We start from the raw sequence: 25905 nt of genomic DNA, 5'->3' as shown, positions 1-25905 counted from the left end.
CCAGCACTCGTACCTCCACTGTAAAATAAATAGTCAAAGAAAGACAGGACACACCAACCGTATACAGTAAAAGTTTATTACATACACCTATCCCATTCACACATACTTACCTGCTGCCATATGTTTCTGTCCCCTTGTCCCATGTAGAAATCACTTTGGACTACCTGCAAAACAGATCCAACACTCACCTCCATCCTTGCGATGGTCTCTGCAGCATCCAGTGGGGTCTTTGCAAAAAAAAAAATGAGTATGCAATCCATATACTTACTTTAGCGGTGTATGTGTGTGACCACATACACCGCTAACCGGCTCCCGACTGAACGGTGAGAACTGTCAGGAACCAGAAGCCAATCAGAAGCTGCTCTACAGTTTGCGGCTGCTGATTTACTTCCAGCTCCTGACACACTGACCAGCTCACGTGGGAACTGTCAGGAGCCAGAGCCAATCAGCAGCCGCTAACTGTAGAGCAGCTGCAGATTGGCTGACGGCTCCTGACAGTTCTCACTGAATAGTCAGGAGCCAGTTAGTTGTGTATGTGGTCACACACATACACCTCTAGTGTAGGTATATGGCTCGGGTCATCTTTTTTTTTGCAAAGATCCCCCTGGATTCTGTGGAGACCAGCGTGAGGATAGAGGTGAGTATTGGGTCTTTTTTGCTAAGGGATTTTTTTTATTGATAAAGCCCCTATTTTGAGGAGCGAAACGCGTCAGCGGATTGTCTGCGGACCCACATTATATATACAGCATTATACCACTTACCTTATTACCTTGGATGAGGAGAAACAGAGAAATTGGCTCTAGTTTGTGTGGCTAGAGGCCAGGATCGAGACGCGGCTGGAGCTCCTTTTGTCAGCCGCCAATACCTATTGCATCGGGACTCTCCCTGCACTGCACCTCCCTCTCTCTGCTAGTCCACCTGAATGTGTGCGGACTTCAAACAAAAAATATGGTGGTTGCTCATATCAGCTTAATGACATACCACAGGTGCTTGTAAAGGGCGGGGTTTACACTGAACACAGAAAAAAGGGATTTGCCCTCCAGCACACTGTAGCAAAATCAACAAAAAATACTTAATTCCTACATGATAATTTTCACCTACTTATGTAGTAATACAGTATTTGGACTATGCATTACATATATAATGCAGTGGATATCATGGATATATCCTGCATACTTTTCACTCCCGATCAGTCCTCTGTCCCCATACACTGGGATAGGTGATGACATTTATCAAACTCCAAAAAAGATTACAGGTTTCAGAGTCTGTGTTGTGAAGAGGGATCCCTCTGGCACTGTACATACATGAGCAGGAGGCTTTTGTAGGAAATAGATGCCTCTTGCCAGTATCTGTGATCTGCATGCTGTAGCTAAAGACACAGGATTGGATCACAATTGCGACCACTATCGTGATGGCTGATATAATCACCTATTTGAGTAAGCTTACTCAGAATGGGCAATGGAACTGCTCAGTCAGGGTCAGGAAGTTTGCATTGGAAGACACAGACCCTGGCCCTAGCACTCCCAGAAAACAAAGGTGACATGGCCCAATCCCTGGGAGTGCAAGCCGCCTCCACCCACCGCCCTCCCCTCCCCCAAACGGCTTTAGGGAACTGTAAGAGATCTCACAGTAGAAGATCTTGACATATAACATATAAAGACACAATCAAGAGGAGGTTTATATCATTACCCAGTTTAACAGACAAGCCAAGCAGATAAAACATATCCCCAAGAAACACTGGGCCTGATTCAGACCCAGTTGCAAGCGCTGAGCGCTCGCAACCGGATCGATGGTGGCCCAGAGCGCATGCGCACGATGGAGCCAGCTCCGTTGTGTGCATGCGCGAGACCCGGATAGCGACGGGCAATCCGTCGCTCCGGGTCTCGTACCAAAGGGGGCGTGCTGTCGATGTTGAGTGACAGCACACCCCCTTTGGTGGGCAGGCCAGGGGAGTGGCTGCCCAAACGGAGGCGTTCCCATGTGAACGCCTCCATTTGGGGCCGGCCCCACTGACATCACGAGTGATGTCAGTGGGAGAGATTTCGGCTCTGTTAGAGCCGACATCTCTCTGGGGCTTGCGGCAATGAGACCCTACCACAAGGGTCTCGTCGCAAGCCCAATGGTCGCAATGGTCTTGACCATCGCGACCATCTTCCTGGCCGCTTGCTATAGCTGTGGGTGGTCACCCACAGCTATGCGAGCGGTCAGGAGGCCGTTGTAAAAAAAAAAAGACTGGCCCTGATTCAGAGCAAGAGCTCTGTCTACCTTATTATTGGTAGATGAAATACTAAGTAAATAATTGCAGTGATTGCGCGAAGAGAGGTGCTCAAATAATATTAGCCAGAGAAAACAAAATGTAATTGAGTCCTTGTATGTGTCTATATGTGCCACGATATAATTCTATTAAAATCATGTTCCTATTAGGAAAAAGCTTCTCCTCATACACCAATAATTTTTAGCTCTTTTTTTGATCATATGGTTTGGAGTAGAGATGTCCATAGGTAATCGGGTGGTTGCGGGAAAACATAGCTAATGTCCCTAGTCTTACCCTAAAGTGGTACCTCCGGTGTCTGTAATCAGCAGTTTTGTGGTGTTTCTGCAGTGGCTTTCTCTCTCTATCCCTTCTGCTTGGTTGCTCTGTACCTCTCCTTTTGGGGAATCAGTAACATTCTGCTTTTAAGGGGAGAGTAGATTGGGGTAACACAGGTCAATATCAAACACATTTCGTACCGTTATGTACTTTTTCAAGGATGACGTTGATTGTCCTAGGCGGTCCTTTTATCTCTGGCTTCATTGTTTCTTTTTCTAAAAACTTTATTGGTATAACAATTAAAATTGACACTATGGGGTAAATTTACTAAAGTGAGAGTTTTTAGAAGTGAGTTTTAGAAGAGATGTTGCCCATAGCAACCAATCAGATTCTAGCTATTATGTTCTAGAAGGTACTAGTTAAATGTTAAGTATAATCTGATTGGTTGATATGGGCAACATCACTTCTAAAACTCACTTCTAAAATCTCTCACTTTAGTAAATTTACCCTCTACCCTACTCAGTTATATCTAATCAGCTGGTCATTATATATTTAAGAAAGGAAAGAAACTGATTAGAACTCTATAGGAAACGTCATATAGGCTTCATGAATTCTCTCAGCATATTTCCTGGCTACTACTGTGTCAAGTGCTGTTAAATTGTAACAATTAGTGAACATGGTAATTGTTGGTATTAATGTACACAAAATATATTAAAATATTTTTAAATATTTTAAAATGTAGATATGAATAGGATAACAATTATGTATATGTGTCAATAGATATAAAATATGATTTTATAAATGTTATTCTAAAAATACACTCAATTCAATGTCGATATTTAAGCCATATGTTTTAAGGGTTTTTAATAGGAAGATCCATTTGCTTTATTGCTTCTTTAGCTCCTTCACAATATTTGGCCCCCTCCAGTTACAGTAGTTTTGACTTTTTGGATTCCCATAAATTTAAGTCATGTGGGATTCTTATCATGTGCTTCTAAAAGGTGCTGGGGAACACTATGTGTCGTAATGCCTTTTTTGATGTTGTTGATGTGTTAGCCGATCATTTACCAACAAGACCAAAGTTGGTTTATAGAAAAGCCCCAGATCTTAGATCGAAATTACTGCAAAACCATATACCTCTCAGACAACTGAAACAAACCAGAACAAATAACCCTACAAATAAATTCTACCATTGTGGCACATGTCAGGTCTGTACAAGCACAAGGTTCCATAGTACGAACCCCACTATGACATTCAAATTATAAAACACACAGAAATCATACAATATAAGGGAGAGAATGGTAAGCAACAGTAAGGGGGTAATTCATCTCCTAGAATGTGCATGCCAGACACAATACAGTGGAAGAGCTGTAATATCAATTAAGATACGGATCAGTGAACACATCAGGAACATTAAAAGAGGATTAGAGGAACGCAACCTTTCCAAACATTTTAAGGAATAACACAATAGTGACCCAAGATGCCTAAAGTTCCTAGCCATACAAACAGTCACAGCCAATTGGAGAGGGGGGGCTTTTAACCATAAAATTTAAAAAAACAGAACTGAGATGGATTTATGAACTGCAGTAATTTGCCATAAGAGGGTTTAATTTAGGATAATGAGACCAAATCCATTATCTGAAAAAAGTAAAAACCAACTGGCAAAAATAGTAACTGATTTTACTTGTCAAAGAAAACCTACTGGATTTTCTGAAGAATATTACCACAATCCATAAGAAGAACTAAATTAAATAAAATTAACATATTAGAGAGTTTACCGATCATCCACTCTATAAAGATATAGAAAGTATGTGATATACAGTCTGATATAAAAGATATCTTGAAAAACACAACCGTAACATACGTGACTTGAAGTCACATCAATTAACCAATAGATCCAGGAGAACACAACAAATGTGATATTGATTTGCCAGTAACACATAGGGTGACAAATATCGCAAGGATAATTAACACCAATAAGAACAGATAGGAGATAATCACCATATCTTTATACTATTACATACCAACATATACATCGGCTTTGTTGCATCACCTGTAGCAAACAGACCCACTGCTATTTATACTTCTAATCTCACCAGATGAATTGACCATAGCACAATATAATAGTATGATCACACCTCGCAGGGGATTACCGTCACTCACCCTCCTGTGAAGACAAATGCAAACATAGCTATATAATCTCTAATATTATGCACAGAAGCGATGTCTCTCTGTACCACCGGTCACCGATCAACATTGCTGACATACACTCAGTTTAGTGGTTAGGGGACAAATTAAATATAATCCTATGAAGAGCCCCACGTTCACATCTAGCAAAATAACTAATTATCAGAGTAAAGTACAATATGATCTATGTTTAGTGTTTAGGAGATAACTGAGATATAATCATATGAAGAGCCCCACATATAAATTTATTATTAGAGTGCAGTAAGATCATTATTTTTAACATTATAAACCCTTTGAATCATTGTGACCATTCAGAATATGCAACATATAAACACATGGGAATGACTAGCAGAAAAATTTCAATCACTACACCTGAATGGACTTACTGCCAATCAATGATCAGCAATTTACATATGATCCTCCCATGGGAATGATTGATAGAGCAATTCCACCAATTAACCTAAATGGATTTACAGCCAATCAATAAGCATCAATTTGCATACAACCAACCATCCTAAAGACCTATCTTTATATATACCTATCTAGGATCATAATGTAATTACATTCCCAGAAGAATACCAGCCAGGCTGAAATGCGTTGGAGACTATATACAGATAATTTTATCCCTTTTAGCCTGCCCTTGCAACTAATACTATCTTTACCCATATATCCATGTCAGACGTCTAAGCCATGATCACTTGACCCAGAACCGAAAGTGCCAGAGTATCAGGAGAAAGCGTGCATCCAGTAACAAGTCGGCAGGGAAATACAGAGGGCAGCTGTCGTGATCGACTAAGGTAATTATTCTCTGTACTGGAGGGGGTGTTCTGGAGCCTTAGTCATTTATATCCCATACACAGACAGCTGCCACTTCCCAGGGACATGGGTCCTGGTGTGCATCTGGTCATCGGACACACCACCAGGTGTTTGGTCCGGGAGATAAGCAAAGTCCAGAGTCTCCCCTAGTTACACTCCAGCAAGTCAGCTACAGACCCCAATAAGAACAACCCAGGAAATGATCCAGACAATCCATTGGGTAATTACCTACAGTACCTCTGACTCTATATTACCACCAAACCTTACCCCCTTGGAACGGCAGGCTTTGCAAGCGTTATCTAATAACAGCAACCTTTTTATACATAGCGCGGATAAAGGAGGCAAAATTGTTCTCCAAGATCTTAAGGATTATAAGATAGAAGCTGAACGACAACAGGCAGATAAGGGGGTTTATATAAAATTACAAGGGGACCCCACTGCATCCTGTAAGATGAAGCTGAAATTAATTTTACAACAAGCGGTTATCTGAATTGCATGACAGATAAATTAATGAATATGCTAGTACCTGAGTTCCCTATTATGCCGATCTTCTACACTACACCAAAGGTCCATAAGGGCATTGAACTCCGCCTGGACACCCAATAGTGTTGGCTAGAGGCTCTCTCTTACAGCCAACCGCAATATATCTGGATGCACAATTACAACCGTTTATCCAGAAGGAACCGACATTTCTATTGGATACCATTACCTTATTGAAGAGACTAGGAAATATCAATACAGTCCCAGATGAGAACTGGTTGACCAGCGTTGATGTAGTTAATCTCTACACATCTATACCACACGACTTTGGCCTCCAATATGTGGGTAAATTTTGTCTTCTAGAACTTCATTTTCACCTGCATTAATTGATATCTTCTTATGATTATTTGAACTGATACTGACTAATACATTTTTTTATGTACGATACACAGTATTTCCTAGAAGTAAGAGGATGCGCAATGGGTTCGAGTGCTGCTCCAGTTTATGCTAATATAGTTATGTTTGCTATAGAGAATTACCTATTTTTTGGCGATCCACTGAATTCTTCCCAGATTATTCTATGCTCGGTATATAGATGATTTAAAAATCATTTGGCAGGGTGAGGAAACTCTATTGTATACTTTCATTGAGTCACATAACCAGAGTAACTGTACTATTAAGTTTACTTTCAGTATGGATAGAAGGGAGATTCATTTCTTGGCTGTTAAAATCACCATAAAATCACTACTACTATGTATTTCGAAACCTACTGATAGAAATATGCTTCTCCAAGCTCAAAGCTATCACCCTAGAAGGTTGTCAGAGGTCTGAACTGATTTTAGAGGCTACAGTTGGATACAGTTAAACAACACTAAACAAAGGGTTCTAGCTATGGATAGGAATGAACTCCTCTCCAAGAAGAATACAAATAATTCTATTAAGCCCAAGTTCCCTTGGGTTAACAGATATAATGTTGTCTCCCCAGTCATCAATAGAATATCAAAACGACACTGGCCCCTAATTGAGACTGATGATAATTCACATCTTAACTAATACTCAACTAATGCCCTATTACTCACGTGGACATAACTTAAAGGATATTCTAGTTAAGACAGACATTTCTAAATTTCATAAAGCCCCTAAGGAAGTTAATTTTCTACCTAAAAAACTGGGTTGCATTAAATTCTCGTGCGTAACATGCCAATACTTATTTGTTGGAGATGTGTTCCACCATCCCCATAGCGGTAAACTGTTCAACATTAAATTACAATTAAATTGTAACTCTAGTTATGTAGTCTATCAGATCAGCTGTCCGTGCGGCCTAAGCTATATTGGAAAAACTGGAACGAAGTTTAAGTTGCATATTTCCACTCATAGATCGGCTGTTCAGAACACGTTACTTACAGGCTCTAGCGAGCAGCCTGTAGCACGTCACTTTTCCGAGTTTAATCACCCACTGTCCAGCTTGCTCTATAGAATGATTGATTTTATTCCACCTCAGTTGCAGGGAGGGGATCACGCTAGTAAATTATTGCACTGTGAAACACGCTGGATAGCAGGATTAAATGTAATACATCCACAAGGTCTTAATGGAAGTATTTCATATGCCTGTTTTGTCTAATGTCGAAGCCGGATGATTGGCAGACAGGATTTGCGCAACGCCATCTTGGGAATGGCGACAAGACTCCATCTTAGAAATAGGGCACACAGCGCCATTTTGTCAAAATCACATAGTACACAAAACATAATGTGCACACTTACATAAAAGGTTCCCTAGTCAAGGTTTATTCAGTAATTATTAAATAAAGACTATTTGATATCTAAGGATTTATACATGATAAGTAAATAGTGTTTGGTATTGAACTGACCTACCCTTTCTCAACAGCTTTCCGGTATCATCGGGGTGAAGATCGCAACATGCATTCTCAACTTATGGACCGTAGAGAGTTAAAACACCAAAATGTACCTTGTAAAATGTTAGCAGCTTAGTTATGCATGCAGGGGGGAATAAGGAGACAACAAGCTTTTGGAGGCTGATCTGTGACCTGTTTAGCATTTGTATCACACTGTTGGGATAGGAGTTTCACAGGTGAGGGGAGGAGTATGGCATTCTGAGAACACACAGGCCAGCAGACACACTTGGAGCAGGGAATTGGAGGAGAGAGGTGCTCTCTCTCACAAGACAACCAAAACAATGGGACTCTGTTCAATCGGGAACATGGCTAAGTATATTGTTGTTAAACTGTACAGTAGTTAGTCTATTTGGGTATCTGTAGCAAGTTTTGTGTTAACCTGTTATTAGCTTATCTAGATTGTTTGTAATAAGTTTGTAGTTTGGTAAGGGAATTCATAAGTCTGTGTTAGCATACAGTGGATTATAAAATGTGATGTAGTCTGTAATATTATCATCTACACTGTAGTGTACAATAGTCTGTTCATACTGGTTGTTTTAGCAGCATGCAGGAAAGGGATTGATTATGGAGTTTTTGTAATATTTGTAATGATTGATGCTGGTTGATATAATTGTTTGAGATCCTCTGGTGAGCTGTGTTAGGGCCTTCCCATGTGCTTGAACACTATCACTGCTTGGGAGAGATAGGCTTGGTATGTGTTGTATACTCATGAATGTAATCATAGGCTAGTATCAGTGTTATATTATGGAAGTTGAATTAATAACAGCTTTGAATGGTCAGAAGTAATTATCGTGTGGAAGAATAGTCTGCAGTTTGTTAAAGATGGCTACCTCCATGTGGGGTGAACAAAGGAAATTCCATGTGCTCCATGTTTCCCCATTGAATCATGTGTTTGATTCAATGGAAGTTGTGAATTGCTAGTCTTGTGGTTATAGTTATAATTCTACCCAGTTTTGGTGGGTCAGATAGGTATATTGTAATTATTATAATTGTGATCATTAATGGATATATGATTTACAGAGTTACGGTTTGGACAATAGGGCATGTATCATTCCCAAACCCCCCCACACACACACACCATCACCAGCCATCTTGGACATGTGCTCTCAGCAGACATTGATATCTCTATCATTGTAGTTTGATCTGCCTGTTCCTCTGTGTCTCTCTGTCTCTCTCTCTGTCTCTCTCTCTGTGTCTCTCATTGTATTTTGAAGTTTAATCATGCATATGTATATCAACTGTACCTTGTGACTTTATGATTTATTTGCGCTTATTGTACACAGATCATAGCGTGTAACTGACTGAACTTTTACCTGAATATCACTTATGCTTTGGAACCACAGATTCCACGTCTAAGTCTTTATTTATGGTGTGACTGAGTACGCAAATTAGAGTCATCCTTAGAGGTTTATAGGAAGGATTTTAGAAGGTACAGGCAGGGGTATATAGAGGTTCATTTCTAATATTAACACTAACATATTGTATATACTGTGTTTTCATTCTGCTTATATAGTCATAAGCAGTTTACACTAATTTAATTTCTGAGGTTGTTCTAATGTGTCATATCATTAGTATGTTTTGACAGTTTTTTCTCTCTATAGCTCTTGCCAGTGCTTGATTTTTCCATATGTCTTACAGAGCTTTGCTTACTTGGTAGTTATGGTGATGGTGAAACAGTAAGGGGGTGATGACGTCATCCAAAGCAGACACCGGGCGGGTGTGCAGTCCCTGTTCCCGGAGATCCGGTTGCACGTGGTGTGTAGCTGTATAAAGGTATGTGTAAGTTTGATTTCAGTATTTTCCTGATGACGGTTGGTGTAACTGAAACGTTGATTACGCAAACAGCCTGATTTTGTGTCTTAATTATTGAAGCCTCGAGTGCCGCAACTCTGTACTCTTTATCTGTTCCAGTGAGGGCACCAGCAGTAATCACATCTGGTTTACTGGAGTGCCAAACCTTGGATTCATATATATATATATATATATATATATATAAAACAGATTATTAAACAATGTTAAAACCTATCTGTTGCTGTTCTTTTATTTTATATTAAAATGTTACATTCGAGACTGGTATTTTAAACTTGTCTTGTTTTTTACATACCCATTTTAACATTGTTTAATAAACTCTTAAATGAATCATTAATGACACAAATAATGTAAAGCCATGTAATAGGACCTCACAGTTAGTACCCGCTCCCCCCACTCGGTGCTCCTACCAGGATCAGAGGCAGCGGGAGATGGACAGGAACTGATGTAACAGCGCTGCCAGATCTGGCACATGTGCAATGAAGATTATCCTCTTTAGCACAAGGTCTGCCCCAGAATCAAATGTTATGTAGATAGCACAGTAATAGTTTTGAAATATGCCATGGATAGACTCCATGATCATTCATATTAGTCACTGCCTATTGGATCTTACAATCTGTTTTCCCAATCACATACATACACACTAGGATTAAATTTTTTTGGAAACCAGTTAACCTAAAAGTATGTTTTTGAATTGTGGATGGAAACCAGAGAATCTATGCTAAAATAAAGAGAACATACAAACTCTACACATATAGGACCCTGGTTGGAATCAAGACCCTTACCCCAGCATTGTGAGGCAGCAAAGTTAACCTTTGTGCCACCATGCTGCCCAATGAAGAGACATCAAATTGAGGGGATAATAATAATAAACTAAATAAAGGTGTATTTGCTGCAAAAAAATATGAGAGACCAAGGAACTGTGGACATGGTTTTATCCAGCTAATAAAAGACTAAAATGAAGAATGTACAATGCAGAGAGTGTTGTAGTGAATATTAAACAATATAGGGCCATATCCTATTAGCTGCGATAAGCCGCTCTTTGGCGAAAAACGGTTCATCGTGCGAAAATATATTTATCGGCCTGTCTATTAGTTGCGTTTTTTGTACGTGCGGATTCTACATAGCATAAACTTTGCGAAAAGTTTTCAACACCTCTGAGCAGGTGAAAAGTTGTGCAAATCTCCTATTTTAAGGTAAAAATGTTGGGACTAGATTCAGAACCCCTTGGACAACCCCCTTAATGAATAGAATGAAAAATTGATTGGTCAAAAGTATGAGACCCCCCAAGAGAGAAGGAAGATTAAAATAAAATGCTTTCACAGGTGTATATATTGTGTGTAGAAGTCTCCAAGGACGAACAAGTAAAACAGAACAATTTTCTTCTACCTCTACTGGTCAGAATTTAAATATAACCAATTTTATAACAAGCAACAGCATAATTGTGTCTATTTAATAGAATGCCAATGTGGGTTGCAATATATTGGACTTATTTATAGATCTCTCAAGGATAGGTGGTCAGAACATCTGAGCACCAATAAAAAGGGATTTGAAAAACAGTCTCTGTCCAATCATTTTAAAGAATACCACCAGAGATCGGTCCAATATATCAAATAAGTAATGGGCATTAAATTAGTAGAAAAGAATTGGAAAAAAAAGAATATAGATAGTCATTTAGCAAAGGCAGAAATGAAAGCTATCTTTGCAATGAGAACCTTGGGACCCAATGGCTTTAATGCAGACTTCGAACTGAAGTGGTTCTTGTAATAATCATTTATACAGTATATCACTTTTATTGTTGTGTGCACATGAAATGTCCAAAGATGTATATCGTGATTTTATAATTTTTGTTCTTATATAATATTCAATATATTTTAAAGGTTTTGTACACCATCCTATGGTATATACATTATATTTGAGATATCTGACAGATTCCCCTTTTTAGTAACTGAGATTTTAGCCCATATTTTAAAGTATTTTTTTATGGATTACCCGTTTTAGATGTAATATAAACTATTGATGTTAGATAAGTTTTAGACACTTTATGCACTGGAAACACTTTCAATTCAATACGTTTTATCCCTACTATCTAAATAGAGGGTGCTTGTATAGATAATATCCCCTAGCGGCTTGCGTTCCAGGTAATGGAACACATTACAGGAATTTAGGGCCGTATTAAGGTCAGGCTTGCCTACCCTCCCGATTTTCGGGTGCCACTCCTGGGCCCCGGAAAGGCAGGCAAGCCTCCCGGCAGCCAGCTACCCTGCTGACCTCCCCCCCAGAATAAACTAAAAAAAAACCCGCAGCGGGGGCCGGTGACGGATTCTCACTGAATCGCGTCATCATGGCCCCACCCCCTGCTTCACAGTGCCGGAAATAATAGCATTGTAAAGAAGGGACGGGGCTACGATGACGCAATCACGCGGCACCGCCCCATCTCTGCCCCCAAATGTGATATCATGGCTGAGCACGCCCCCCGCTGTTAGCCGACAATCAGCTCCATCCCAGAAAGAGGGTACTGATTATTGGCAAGTATGATTAAGGTCTATGGGGGCCGCTATCAATAAAAGTTGAATGAATATATATATATATATATATATATATATAGCATAAGTCAATTAGCAGGCATTCAAACCAGTCACATGTATAACAACTGCCGCGGCGCCAAGCTCTGTGTGAGAAAAATATGCAAGTATAGAAAGCGGCACTCGATGCAGACTTGTATAAAAAAAGATTGAAGCACTGTGTGAAATCGACGTTTCGGAATTTAATCCATCATCAGGAAATACAACAAGTATATGAAACATAAGAGACACTCACCTATATAGCCCTCCACCAAGAAGATAGTGTCAGGTGCCGCTCACACAGCCCCAGGACCCCCGCCACTTCCTGGTCTGACGTCACATCCGGACACATGTAACTAACGTCTCTGCATCCGAGCGTCACCACGGAAACGTGGGTGTGGACTCCGGGGCTGGCTACAGTGGTTACCATGGAAAAAATAAATAAAGAAACATGTAAATACTGAAATGGGCACATAAGTACAGGAACTAATCCTGATCATATCACCTAGTCGAATCCAATATCATGAATATCTACAATAATAATGTATCGAATAGGACAGCTAGTGTTGTCAGTACAATATAATAGACATATCTAGGTAATTGGATAAAGGAGGCTGTGGTAAAAATGAAACAAAACAATGTAAGTAGTGCAAGAGGTATATAAATAATCTAGTCAATTTAAAGGAAGACATTATAAGGTAAACAATCATTGAGACCTCTCGGTCTCACAGTGTCCAATTTGTGGATCCATTGGATCTCCAATTGTAATAGTTTCTGTCCTCGATCGCCACCATGTATTGTGTTTGGAACTTGATCGATGATAATATAGTTTAATGCAGATAGATTATGCTTTGTTGCTACAAAGTGTTTAGCGATTGGTTGGTCTATTTCTTTATTATTCAATGCTGCTCTTATAGCTGATCTGTCTTGACACATCCGCTCCTTGAAAGTCTGAATTGTTTTCCCTACGTAGTATAGCCCACAAGGGCATTTGATGAGATACACCACATAGGTGCTACTACATGTAAGAGGGTATCGTATATGATACTTAGCTCCAGAGTGAGGATGATGAAAGAACTTTGTGGCTATTAGACTGCAAGTTGTGCAGCCTAAACACTTATAACAGCCTCCAGGTTTTTGTTGAATATTGGATAATCTTCTATTGGAGATATTGGTCCGAACAACCCATTCCCGTATGTTACATCCTCTAGAGTAGCACGACATGGTACTCATATGTTTGAGGCTCTTCAAATCCTTGTCCTGTGCTGTTATCGGCCACAAGGATTTTGAAAGTTTGGTGATGGATTCATCTGCTGTAGAATACGGTACCTGTGGACCCAGTGTATCTGATCATCCATCTTACGTGAAGGCTTACAGGATTTATTTAAAGAATTGCTTCTTGGTATAGCATCAACTTTCTGTTTAGCCTCCTCAAGGATATGGGAAGAGTATCCCCTACTTTGGAATTTATTGACCATAGTCTGCATATTTATTTCCATTTCTTCAGGATTGCTTGTCAATCTTTTCACTCGCAGTAATTGTGAAAAGGGTAAACCCCTTTTCAATGCTGGAGGGTGATGACTTCGGGCTGCTAGTATAGTATTGAGGTCGGTGGGTTTGGTATATATACCTGTAATAAGTTGGCCATCCTTAATGTTAATGTCGACATCCAGGTAATGTAATTTGGTCAAGCTCATCTCGAAGGTGAATTTAATTTGACAATCTAGTGCATTGATCTTATTCATACGTATGCTGTAATCTTGTGACCCAGCCCATAGCAGCAGAACGTCATCTATATATTGTGTATAGAAAAGTATATTTGGGGACATTTCTGAGGAAAGAAAAAGCTCATGTTCTATCTTGAACATAAACGCATTAGCGTATGAGGGTGCGATGTGCGACCCCATCGCACACCCCGTACGTTGCAGAAAAAACTCACCATTGAATAGAAAGAAATTGCATGTAAGAGTCAGTTCAAGTAACTTCACAAAAAACTCAATAGGTGGACCAGCATAAATGTTGTTGGATTCCTACAGTTTCTGTGTAGCCTCTAATCCAGCACTATGTGGTATACTGGTATAGAGGCTAGTGATATTAAGCGAACAGAGCCAAGTATTTGGTGGAGAGTTTGTTTAATAGAGCAGTAGTATCTTGGAAATACGTGGGTTCCACTTGGATACAATGTTGGATGAAAAAATCCCAAAATTTGGAGATGTTTGTGTAGAGGGAATCTTGGGCCGAGATAATCGGCCTCCGGGGAGGCCGATTATCTCGGCCTGAGATTCCCTCTATACTAACATCTCCAAATTTTGGGATTTTTTTCATCCAACCTTGTATGGGGTCACACCCTCGTATGCTAATGCGTTTATGTTCAAGATAGAACATGAGCTTTTTCTTTCCACAGAAATGTCCCCAAATATACTTTTCTATACATGATATATAGATGACGTTCTGCTGCTATGGACTGGGTCACAAGATTCCTTTATACAGCATATGAATAAGATAAATGCACTAGATTGTCCAATTAAATTCACCTTCGAGATGAGCTTGACCAAATTACATTAACTGGATGTCGACACTGACATCAAAGATGGCCAACTAAATTCAGGTATATATACCAAACCCACCGACCGCAATACTATATGAGCGGCTCAAAGTCATCACCCTCCAGCATTGAAAAGTGTTTTTTTCCTTTTTACAATTACTGCGCGTGAAAAGATTGACAAGTAATCCTGAAGAAATGGAAATAAATATGCAGACTATGGTCAATAAATTCCAAAGTAGGGATACTCTTCCCATATCCTTGAGGAGGCTAAACAGAAAGTTGATGCTATACCAAGAAGCGATTCTTTAAAGAAATCCTGTAAACCTTCACATAAGATGGATGATCGGATACACTGGGTCCACAGGTACTGTATTCTACAGCAGATGAATCCATCACGAAACTTTCAAAATCCCTGTGGCCGATAACAGCACAGGACAAGGATTTGAAGAGCCTTAAACATATGAGTACCATGTCGTGCTACTCTAGAGGATGTAACATACGGGAATGGATTGTTCAGACCGATATCTCCAATAGAAGATTATCCAATATTCAACAAAAACCTGGAGGCTGTTATAAGTGCTTAGGCTGCACAACTTGCAGTCTAATAGCCACAAAGTTCTTTCATCATCCTCACTCTGGAGCTAAGTATCATATACGATACCCTCTTACATGTAGTAGTACCTATGTGGTGTATGTCATCAAATGCCCTTGTGGGCTATACTACGTAGGGAAAACAATTCGGGCTTTCAAATAGCGGATGTGTCAAGACAGATCAGCTATAAGAGCAGCATTGAATAATAAAGAAATAGACCAACCAGTCGCTAAACACTTTGTAGCAGCAAAGCATAATCTATCTGCATTAAACTATATTATCATCGATCAAGTTCCAAACACAATACATGGTGGCGATCGAGGACGGAAACTATTACAATTGGAGACCCAATGGATCCACATATTGGACACTGTGAGACCAAGAGGTCTCAATGATTCTTTACCTTATAATGTCTTCCTTTAAATTGACTAGATTCTTACTTATATACCTCTTGCACCCCTTACATTGTTTTGTTTCATTTTTACCACAGCCTCCTTTATCCTATTAGCTCTTTTCCTTTAATTACCTAGATATGTCTATTATATTATACTGACAACACTAGCTGTCCTATTCGATACATTGTTATTGTAGTTATTCATGATATTGGATTTGACTAGGTGATATGATCAGTATTTACATGTTTCTTTGTTTATATTTTCCATGGTAACCGCTGTAGCCAGCCCCGGAGTCCACACCCACGTTTCCGTGGTGACGCTCGGATGCAGGGACGTCAGTTACACGTGTCCGGATGTGACGTCAGACCAGGAAGTGGCGGTGGTCCCGGAGCTGTGCGAGTGGCACCTGACACTATCTTTTTGGTGTAGGGCTATATAGGTGAGTGTCTCTTATGTTCCATATACTTGTTGTATTTCCTGATGACGGATTAAATTCCGAAACGACGATTTCACACAGTGCTTCAATCTTTTCTTGTACAAGTCTGCATCGAGTGCTGCTTTCTTTACTTCTGTATATATATATATATATATATATATATTAGGGGTGAGTGGGTTCGGATTTCTGAAATCCGAACCCCCCCGAGCCCCCCCGATCCGAGGCCGATCCGAGTCAGGCTCGACTTTTCCCGCCTGACTCGGATCTGAAATCGAGGCAAAACGTCATCATTCCGTCTTCCGGGTCTCGCGGGTTTTGGATCCTATATAAAGTACCCGCGTCGGCGCCATTTTCTCAATCGGCTGTGGACAGTGAAGAGGGAGGGTGGGAGTTAGGGCTGGCTGGGCTGTGTAGTGTAGTGTAGTGTAGTGTAGTGCAGAGTAGTGTTGTGCTGTGCTGTGCTGCACTGTGCTGCTGTTGTCCATAGGGGCTGTGTCCACTACTTCAAAGTCCATAGGGGCTGGCTGTGTTGTGCTGTGCTGCTGTTGTTAATAGGGGCTGTGTCCACTACTTCAAAGTCCATAGGGGCTGGCTGGACTGTGTTGTGCAGTCAGTTCTCCATAGGGGCTGTGTCCACTCCAAAGTCCTGTGCAGTGTCCCTGTCCTAAAGGGGTGCTGTAGTGTTGTCCAGGGGGTGCTCTGTCCATCAGGGGTGCTCCCCCCAAGTGCTAAAAAAATAATATTTTTTCTGTGTTTGTGAATTGTGTGCGCAGTAGCCGCACGTGCATCAACAAAGTAGTGCCAAGCGTGCGCCTGTGTCATAAGTAAAGGGCCGGCTGGCTTGACCATTAAAGGGTGCTGTAACCCCCAAAGTACACTCCAGTCCAAACCAAATAAAAAAATATTTTCTGTGTTTGTGAATTGTGTGCGCAGTAGCCGCACGTGCATCAACAAAGTAGTGCCAAGCGTGCGCCTGTGTCATAAGTAAAGGGCCGGCTGGCTTGAACGTTAAAGGGTGCTGTAACCCCCAAAGTACACTCCAGTCCAAACCAAAAAAAAAAATATTTTCTGTGTTTGTGAATTGTGTGCACTGTGGCTGCACGTGCATCAACAAAGGAGCAGCGCCAAGCGTGCGCCTGTATCCCATAAGTAAAGAGCTGGCTGGCTCATTTCTTAAAGGGTGGTGTAACCCACAAAGTGCACTACTCTCCAGCAAAAATAAAAAAAATATTTTCTGTTTGTGTGCGCCTTAGCCGCACGTATATATCAATATAACATAAATGGAGGACCAAACTTTCTCCGATAAAAATAAAATAGGGAAAGATCAAGAACCACTTCCTCCTAGTGCTGTTGCTACTGCTGGGAGTTGTTCATCATCCCAGAGAGGAAGTAGGAACACCACTACTTTTACTAAACAATTGACCCTCCAACAGTCCCTAGCGATGAGGATGAAGTACGACAGCAGTCATCCTGAATCAAAACGTATAACTGAGGCCTTGACTGCTATGTTGGTGTTAGACGTGCGTCCGGTATCCGCCATTAGTGCAGTGGGATTTAGACAATTGATGGAGGTAGTGTGTCCCCCGTTCCAAATCCCGTCTAGATTCCACCTGCATCCTCAAAGCAGCAGCGACAAGCGCGCGTCTGTCTGTTAAAGGGTGGTGTAACCCTCAAAGTGCGCTCCACAAACAATAAAAATATTCTTCTTTTTTTTCTGTCTTTGTGAAATGTGTGGGCTGTAGCCGCACCTGCATCCTTAAAGCAGCAGCGACAAGCGTGCGTCTCTCTGTTAAAGGGTGGTGTAATATAGATTTTACAGTCGCACAGGATATATGTCTCCCAAAATTTTGGGGATAACAATAACCCCTTAAAATAGTAATGTAGTCAAGGGGGTGCTACCATAGACATGAAATTGAAATTACAAAAAGAGAAGAGGAAGAGGAAATGTCTTCGAATGGTGCACTGAGCTAGTGTATATCTTAAAACTTAACTTTTATTGGTAAGTAATAATAAAGTTCTAATATCTTATCAAAACAAAATAGCAAAAATAAATATAAAATACAGATAGAGAATGTGAATAGAAATAAAGATGTGACTTAAAACATTATGTTCTAAAAAGAACATGTAGAGCAGCGCTTCTACCAAATTTTACAATTTATTGGTGTTGTTATGAATATCAATGGGGTGTGTATATTTAATTGTATATGTATATAGTGTTCTCACACTCCAATATATCACCACACAAATAGAAATAGAAATCCCTGTTATTGATATTGGTTCTCCATATACTATCCTGTTAGTCAGAGACTCTTATTCATCTGGTAGTGTCCCATATACCCTTATACAGGGTTATAATAGGGACATCAAATCACATTTTATGACCTCAATCAACTCTGTGGTTTTCTGCATGCAATATCCTTGCCCAGGTTCTATATAGGTTTTTATATTCTTAATAACGTCATTCACATATAGTAATTTTATTGTCCTTCTTAGGTAACCCTTATGGCAGGTCTCAGGGTATTAGGTGTTTATTATTCTTATCAAGTCCGCTGTTATGAACCTAGGTATTATATAATGTTCCTGCTGAAGTTTTGTGGAGGTATATGTATTGTCAATAAAGTCATTCATATATCAACCAATTCATGGTATTTTTCCTAGGTGGTTCTTATAGCAGGTATACCCAATAGTAGGTATGATGTATTTTCAATATCCCTCTATTGTTGGCTCGTATAAATATTATCAGTTTCAAAAAAAAGTGTAACTGGTTTATGGTAATGCGATATCAAGTCTATTATTAAACACCCAAGTGTGGTTCAATATTGCCGCAGTGATTCTTTAGAAATGCTTGTGTCATTAGAGTCACTAAGGTGTTAAAATATTATTATTAACACCTTAAATATATTCAGATCAACCTTATATCTCAGTAAGTATAATCGAATAACATAATATATTTATTTGTTATATACTTAATGTAATGGCCCTCTGTTGTAGTATATATTCTGTTAGAATTTATCCAAAAGCTTCTGGGAGAGATATGCAAATCACTCAACTATACAGTATTACATATAAGCTGCGCCCTCATCAGGTGTTGTAGAGGTTACAGCCATTGTATAATCATATAAAGTGTAACTCTCCGCTTATAAGCGGGCTAACTTCAACTGGTATAAGGGATCTATCCAGATTCAAAGTACGGATAGTACAATCAGCAGGTATAAATAACATAACAACAACACATTATCATATTCATAAGTTGTAGACAGCGCCGCGTGACCGACGCAGCGTTTCGCTAAGGAGCTTTTTCAAGGTAAGCCGAGCTGACTAACAGACTTCCCTTAAATACCTACAAACATATCATGCCACCAATCAGATATCTGGTGCATCCATATACACCAATCATAACCACCTATGCTCACTAGTTCCGCCTCCCTCCCTAGATTGACATAATGCCCACGTGTCCTGGGGCTAATGACGTCATCATGAGGAATCCTAATAGAACTAGGATACATGGATACAGTCTAAGTCTAGAGTAATCAAACTCCGAATCACATTCACATGCGTTCCCATCGATTAAGAAACTACGTGATACGCAGCACTATATGAGAAGTCAATGATATATATAGATGTAATATTGTAACATCTACTTTATAGCCCACATGAATAACAATAGATTCATATAGATCCCTTAGGTCACATGATCGCTATAAATACTCGAGTTTATCCAGGATTTATAATAGATAACAGATAAGGAAATGAAATCCAGGCTGGATAATAATAATCGAGCACCTATACAAAAGATGCTCACTATATAATCATAGATTCTAAATTAACAGTAATAAACAGTAATTGCAGAATTTGTGGTTCCAAAGTTCCACAATGTTACTACACCCAATATGGATATAAATTAAAATAAACAATGTGTGAAAAATAAAAAAATATATTTAATAATCTGTATTGAAATAATAAAAAATATTCACAATTATAATATATGAAAAATACAATAATACATGGTGATTAATGTCAAAAAATGCTATAATAATATTAAAATATAACACATAAATTGGTGATAAGTGAATATGATTTATTTATTGTCCTCAATAAAGTGGATTAAAATAAATGAATAATAAAAAGTGACATTTGTCTAAATTAAAAAATGTGAAATGTACTCGATACAGAATAAGTGAATAAAAAATATAGGTATGTGACATTATTGAAAAAATTATTATTACAAAACAAAAATAATTTTTTAGATAAAAATATGTGATAGTGATATTTTATTAATATTCAATTAAGTGAGAAAAATGCTAGAATTAAATAAAATAAAATAAATGAAATGAAAATAATTATAAAATAAAATAGATTAATTGAACACACAATATGTGCAAAAAAATGTAAAAATTTTTGAAAAAATGTGAAAAAACCCAACTAAAAAAAGTGTGCAATAGGATGTGACTATATTGAAGTACTATATCTATAATTTTCAATAATTTTGTAAATCAGAAAAAAGATTATACATATAACATGGCTAGAAAACCCTACATAATAATGCCATGTATCTAGTGTAATAATTATTGTAAATAATTCTTTAGATATTCCCACAGAAGATAAAAATACAAAAGAGAGCATAGATACTTTCAATTTGGACCTTCATTAGGATCATAAAAACAAAAAGATGTGCTCTAGTGAATAAATCATACAAAATATCAGTGAAAAACATAACTGAATACTCCATATCTTTGTGCCTAATATCAACTGCAAAAAGACCATTATAATAGAATGTTAGATGACATAAATGGCCTTTTAAATGTTCCTAAGAGAGAGAGATTTATATATGATTAACCCAAAAAGGACACATAACTATTCTCTTCATTTAAACCTTTCGGTGTCAGGGTATCCATAAGAAAGATGAATTTAGTCTCCTGTTGTAGGAGTTCACGGTCCACATCACCACCTCTGATATTCAAATTAATCTTCTTCATCCCAAAGGCTGTTAGGCCCTTCGGGTTGCTTTCATGGTATTTGAAAAAATGCCTAGCCACCGGTGTTAAGGATTTAAACATCCGTCTGTCTCTTTCCACATTCCTTATACTCCCTATATGTTCAAGGAGTCTTTTCTTAAGAGGCCTCTTAGTCTTACCGATGTAGTTCTTACCACATGGACATTGTAAATTGTAAATAATTCCTGTTGAATCACAGTTGATATGTTCCTTGATGTGCCAGGTTTTATTATATCTGTCTCGAAAACTTGTAGTGGTGACCATAATTGAGCAAGCTTTACAAGTGCCACATTTTCTAGATCCTTTTTTCAAAAATAATTGTTTTTTCGGACATTCTAGATGGCTTCGGACTAAGATATCTCTAAGGTTTTTAGATCGTCTCCAGCTCATCTGGATTCTATCTCCAATTATCTTTACTAGATCTTGATCAGTATGTAATACATGGAGATGCTTGTGTAGTATTTCTTGAATGTTTCTCCATTCATGACAAAAACTCCCAATGAATCTTACGCATTCCTCTTCTTTTACTTTCTTCTTTGGAATTAGGAGTTGTTCTCTCGTGTACATCTTGGTATCCTTATATGCTTTTCTGATCATTCTTCCACTATATCCTCGAGCTTTCAACCTAGTACTTAGTTGCTGTGACCGTGCTTGGAAAGTGTGTTCTTCAGAACAGTTACGTTTCATGCGTAAGAATTCTCGTTTTGGTAATCCTCTCAATACAGGTGGAAAATGTGAGCTCTTGTTGTGTAAAATACTATTCATGGAGGTTTTCTTGCGGAATAGGTCTGAGGAGATATGTCCATCCTTTTCAATTGTCAGTGTTACATCAAGAAAATTAATCCGCTGTTTACTTGCTTCAAAGGTGAGTTTCAGGTTGAGAATATTAGAATTAAGTTGAAATAGAAATTTTTCAAAGAGTTGTATATCACCCTCCCAGATTATAAGGAGATCATCAATATATCTCAACCATAATAAAATATGGTCGGTATAGAGATCATTCTGATCGTTAAAAACATGTTCTCTCTCCCACCACCCCAGGTATAGGTTAGCATATGTAGGGGCAGACGTAGTCCCCATTGCAGTCCCCCGTACCTGGAGATAGAAGTTGTCATTGCAAACAAAATAATTTTTTGTGAGAACAAATCGCAGAAGTGAGATGAGGAAACAGTTAAATTCACTACTACTATTCATGCTCAAGAAATACTCTACAGCCTGGATTCCATATTCATGGTTAATGCTCGTGTAGAGACTCTCTACATCACAGGTAATGAGCCAGGAGTCAGTATTCAAGAATATATCTTGAATCTTGCTTAGTACATCAGGGGTATCCCTTATATAAGATGGTAATTGTAGGACATACTTCCTGAGATGATGGTCCAAAAATTTACTTGCATTTTCAGTTAAACTGCCCATTCCAGAGACAATGGGTCTACCGGGTGGGTCAGTCTCATTTTTGTGGATTTTAGGCAGTAAATATAGAGTAGGAATTTTAGGGTTCTCCGTTTTGAGGAAATCATAATCCTTTTTTGTTATGATTCCACTATCCTTAGCCCCTTCTGTAATGATATTATATGCTTATAAAAAATCTCTCGTGGGGTTGAAGACCATTTTTTTATAGCAGGATTTATCCTCCAATTGTCGGTTAAGTTCTTTCAAATATTTATCCCGAGGCCATAGGACGATATTTCCCCCTTTATCCGAAGGCTTAATGATTGTATCATGCCATTCCTGCATCTCTTTTAGAACCTGTCTCTCTCCTCTGTTCAAGTTGCTATCATAATCCTTAATTCTTGTTCTATTATTCTGCAAAGAGTCTAAGTCTTTACTCACCAAATCAATGAAAACCTTCACTGGTGGACAAATAGACATGTCTGGCATAAATGAGGACTTTTTCTTTAGGGGACTCGATGGAACAGCCAGGAGTTCTTGTGGAATTGGAGTACTATCTAGATTGATAGATTGTTGTAAAGATTCCTCTTCCAATTCTTCCAGAATAGAGATTGCATGTAGATCTTCTTGCGAGAGGGCTTCGGTGGCAGATGCCACATGTTTCCCTTTAGTCATGAAGAATTTTTTTAGCAACAATTTTCTAGCAAAGAGATTAACATCTTTTTCAAATTGAAACCTATTAAACGATGTTGTAGGTGAAAAGGATAATCCTTTATTAAGGATTTCAATTTGTGATGGTGTGAGGTCTCTGCTTGTTAAATTTATAATTCTTAGCGTGTCTTCTTCTATTTCCTGTATCGGCGATGGTCCCGGGTTCTTCCCCCCATTCTCGAAATCCTCTTTTTCTTTGCCCTTCTGGTTTTCTTGAACTTAATCCTATATTGTCCCGGGTTTCTCTGGGAGTCACCCCTAAAAAATCCCTCTGTCGTCTGTGTGAAAAGGATCGTTCACCGGTGGATTCATTCTCAGAAGAGTCTAGATCTGAAGTGGTATAGTTAGATCTACCTTCTGGTGTTCTTTTTCTTATATGACTCCATCTATAGACCGTATTGGACAAAAAGTCATTTTTGTCTCTTTGTAATTTAGATCTCTTTCTATTAATAATTTATTGTTCAATTTTTTCTACTTCCAGTCTATATTTGTCATATGTTTTTTGGAACCTGTCAAGATTTTCAAAATTCTTCAATTTAGTACTCAGTATGGAAATTTCTTGTGAATATTTATTCAGAAGTATTTTGTCATGTTTGATTAATATATTTATTAAATTCATTGAGCAAGATGTGAGAGTCTGCCCCTACATATGCTAACCTATACCTGGGGTGGTGGGAGAGAGAACATGTTTTTAACGATCAGAATGATCTCTATACCGACCATATTTTATTATGGTTGAGATATATTGATGATCTCCTTATAATCTGGGAGGGTGATATACAACTCTTTGAAAAATTTCTATTTCAACTTAATTCTAATATTCTCAACCTGAAACTCACCTTTGAAGCAAGTAAACAGCGGATTAATTTTCTTGATGTCACACTGACAATTGAAAAGGATGGACATATCTCCTCAGACCTTTTCCGCAAGAAAACCTCCACGAATAGTATTTTACACAACAAGAGCTCACATTTTCCACCTGTATTGAGAGGATTACCAAAAGGAGAATTCTTACGCATGAAACGTAACTGTTCTGAAGAACACACTTTCCAAGCATGGTCACAGCAACTAAGTACTAGGTTGAAAGCTCGAGGATATAGTGGAAGAATGATCAGAAATGCATATAAGGATACCAAGATGAACACGAGAGAACAACTCCTAATTCCAAAGAAGAAAGTAAAAGAAGAGGAATGCGTAAGATTCATTGGGAGTTTTTGTCATGAATGGAGAAACATTCAAGAAATACTACACAAGCATCTCCATGTATTACATACTGATCAAGATCTAGTAAAGATAATTGGAGATAGAATCCAGATGAGCTGGAGACGATCTAAAAACCTTAGAGATATCTTAGTCCAAAGCCATCTAGAATGTCCGAAAAAACAATTATTTTTGAAAAAAGGATCTAGAAAATGTGGCACTTGTAAAGCTTGCTCAATTATGGTCACCACTACAAGTTTTCGAGACAGATATAATAAAACCTGGCACATCAAGGAACATATCAACTGTGATTCAACAGGAATTATTTACAATTTACAATGTCCATGTGGTAAGAACTACATCGGTAAGACTAAGAGGCCTCTTAAGAAAAGACTCCTTGAACATATAGGGAGTATAAGGAATGTGGAAAGAGACAGACGGATGTTTAAATCCTTAACACCGGTGGCTAGGCATTTTTTCAAATACCATGAAAGCAACCCGAAGGGCCTAACAGCCTTTGGGATGAAGAAGATTAATTTGAATATCAGAGGTGGTGATGTGGACCGTGAACTCCTACAACAGGAGACTAAATTCATCTTTCTTATGGATACCCTGACACCGAAAGGTTTAAATGAAGAGAATAGTTATGTGTCCTTTTTGGGTTAATCATATATAAATCTCTCTCTCTTAGGAACATTTAAAAGGCCATTTATGTCATCTAACATTCTATTATAATGGTCTTTTTGCAGTTGATATTAGGCACAAAGATATGGAGTATTCAGTTATGTTTTTCACTGATATTTTGTATGATTTATTCACTAGAGCACATCTTTTTGTTTTTATGATCCTAATGAAGGTCCAAATTGAAAGTATCTATGCTCTCTTTTGTATTTTTATCTTCTGTGGGAATATCTAAAGGATTATTTACAATAATTATTACACTAGATACATGGCATTATTATGTAGGGTTTTCTAGCCATGTTATATGTATAATCTTTTTTCTGATTTACAAAATTATTGAAAATTATAGATATAGTACTTCAATATAGTCACATCCTATTGCACACTTTTTTTAGTTGGGTTTTTTCACATTTTTTCAAAAATGTTTACATTTTTTTGCACATATTGTGTGTTCAATTAATCTATTTTATTTTATAATTATTTTCATTTCATTTATTTTATTTTATTTAATTCTAGCATTTTTCTCACTTAATTGAATATTAATAAAATATCACTATCACATATTTTTATCTAAAAAATTATTTTTGTTTTGTAATAATAATTTTTTCAATAATGTCACATACCTATATTTTTTATTCACTTATTCTGTATCGAGTACAT

At 38.3% G+C, this 25905-nt stretch overlaps 1 protein-coding gene across 1 annotated transcript in view; it reads left to right on the top strand.

The window, feature by feature from the left end:
* The first annotated feature begins 1411 nt into the window (after positions 1-1411).
* Positions 1412-25905, top strand: part of LOC148517430 (uncharacterized) — a 61803-nt gene continuing 37309 nt past the window's right edge. Inside the window, exons 1-2 of the mRNA XM_088478714.1 lie at positions 1412-1536; positions 9633-9699. Coding sequence (XP_088334840.1) covers positions 1412-1536; positions 9633-9699 — 192 coding nt within the window. The remainder of the gene's footprint in view (positions 1537-9632; positions 9700-25905) is intronic.

This window comes from Taudactylus pleione, unplaced genomic scaffold (assembly GCF_031769625.1).
Source record: "Taudactylus pleione unplaced genomic scaffold, aTauple2 ptg000217l, whole genome shotgun sequence".
In the NCBI taxonomy this organism is placed as follows: domain Eukaryota; kingdom Metazoa; phylum Chordata; class Amphibia; order Anura; family Myobatrachidae; genus Taudactylus; species Taudactylus pleione.
Note: the sequence above shows the minus strand (reverse complement) of the source record. Positions and strands in the feature narration are given on the sequence as shown.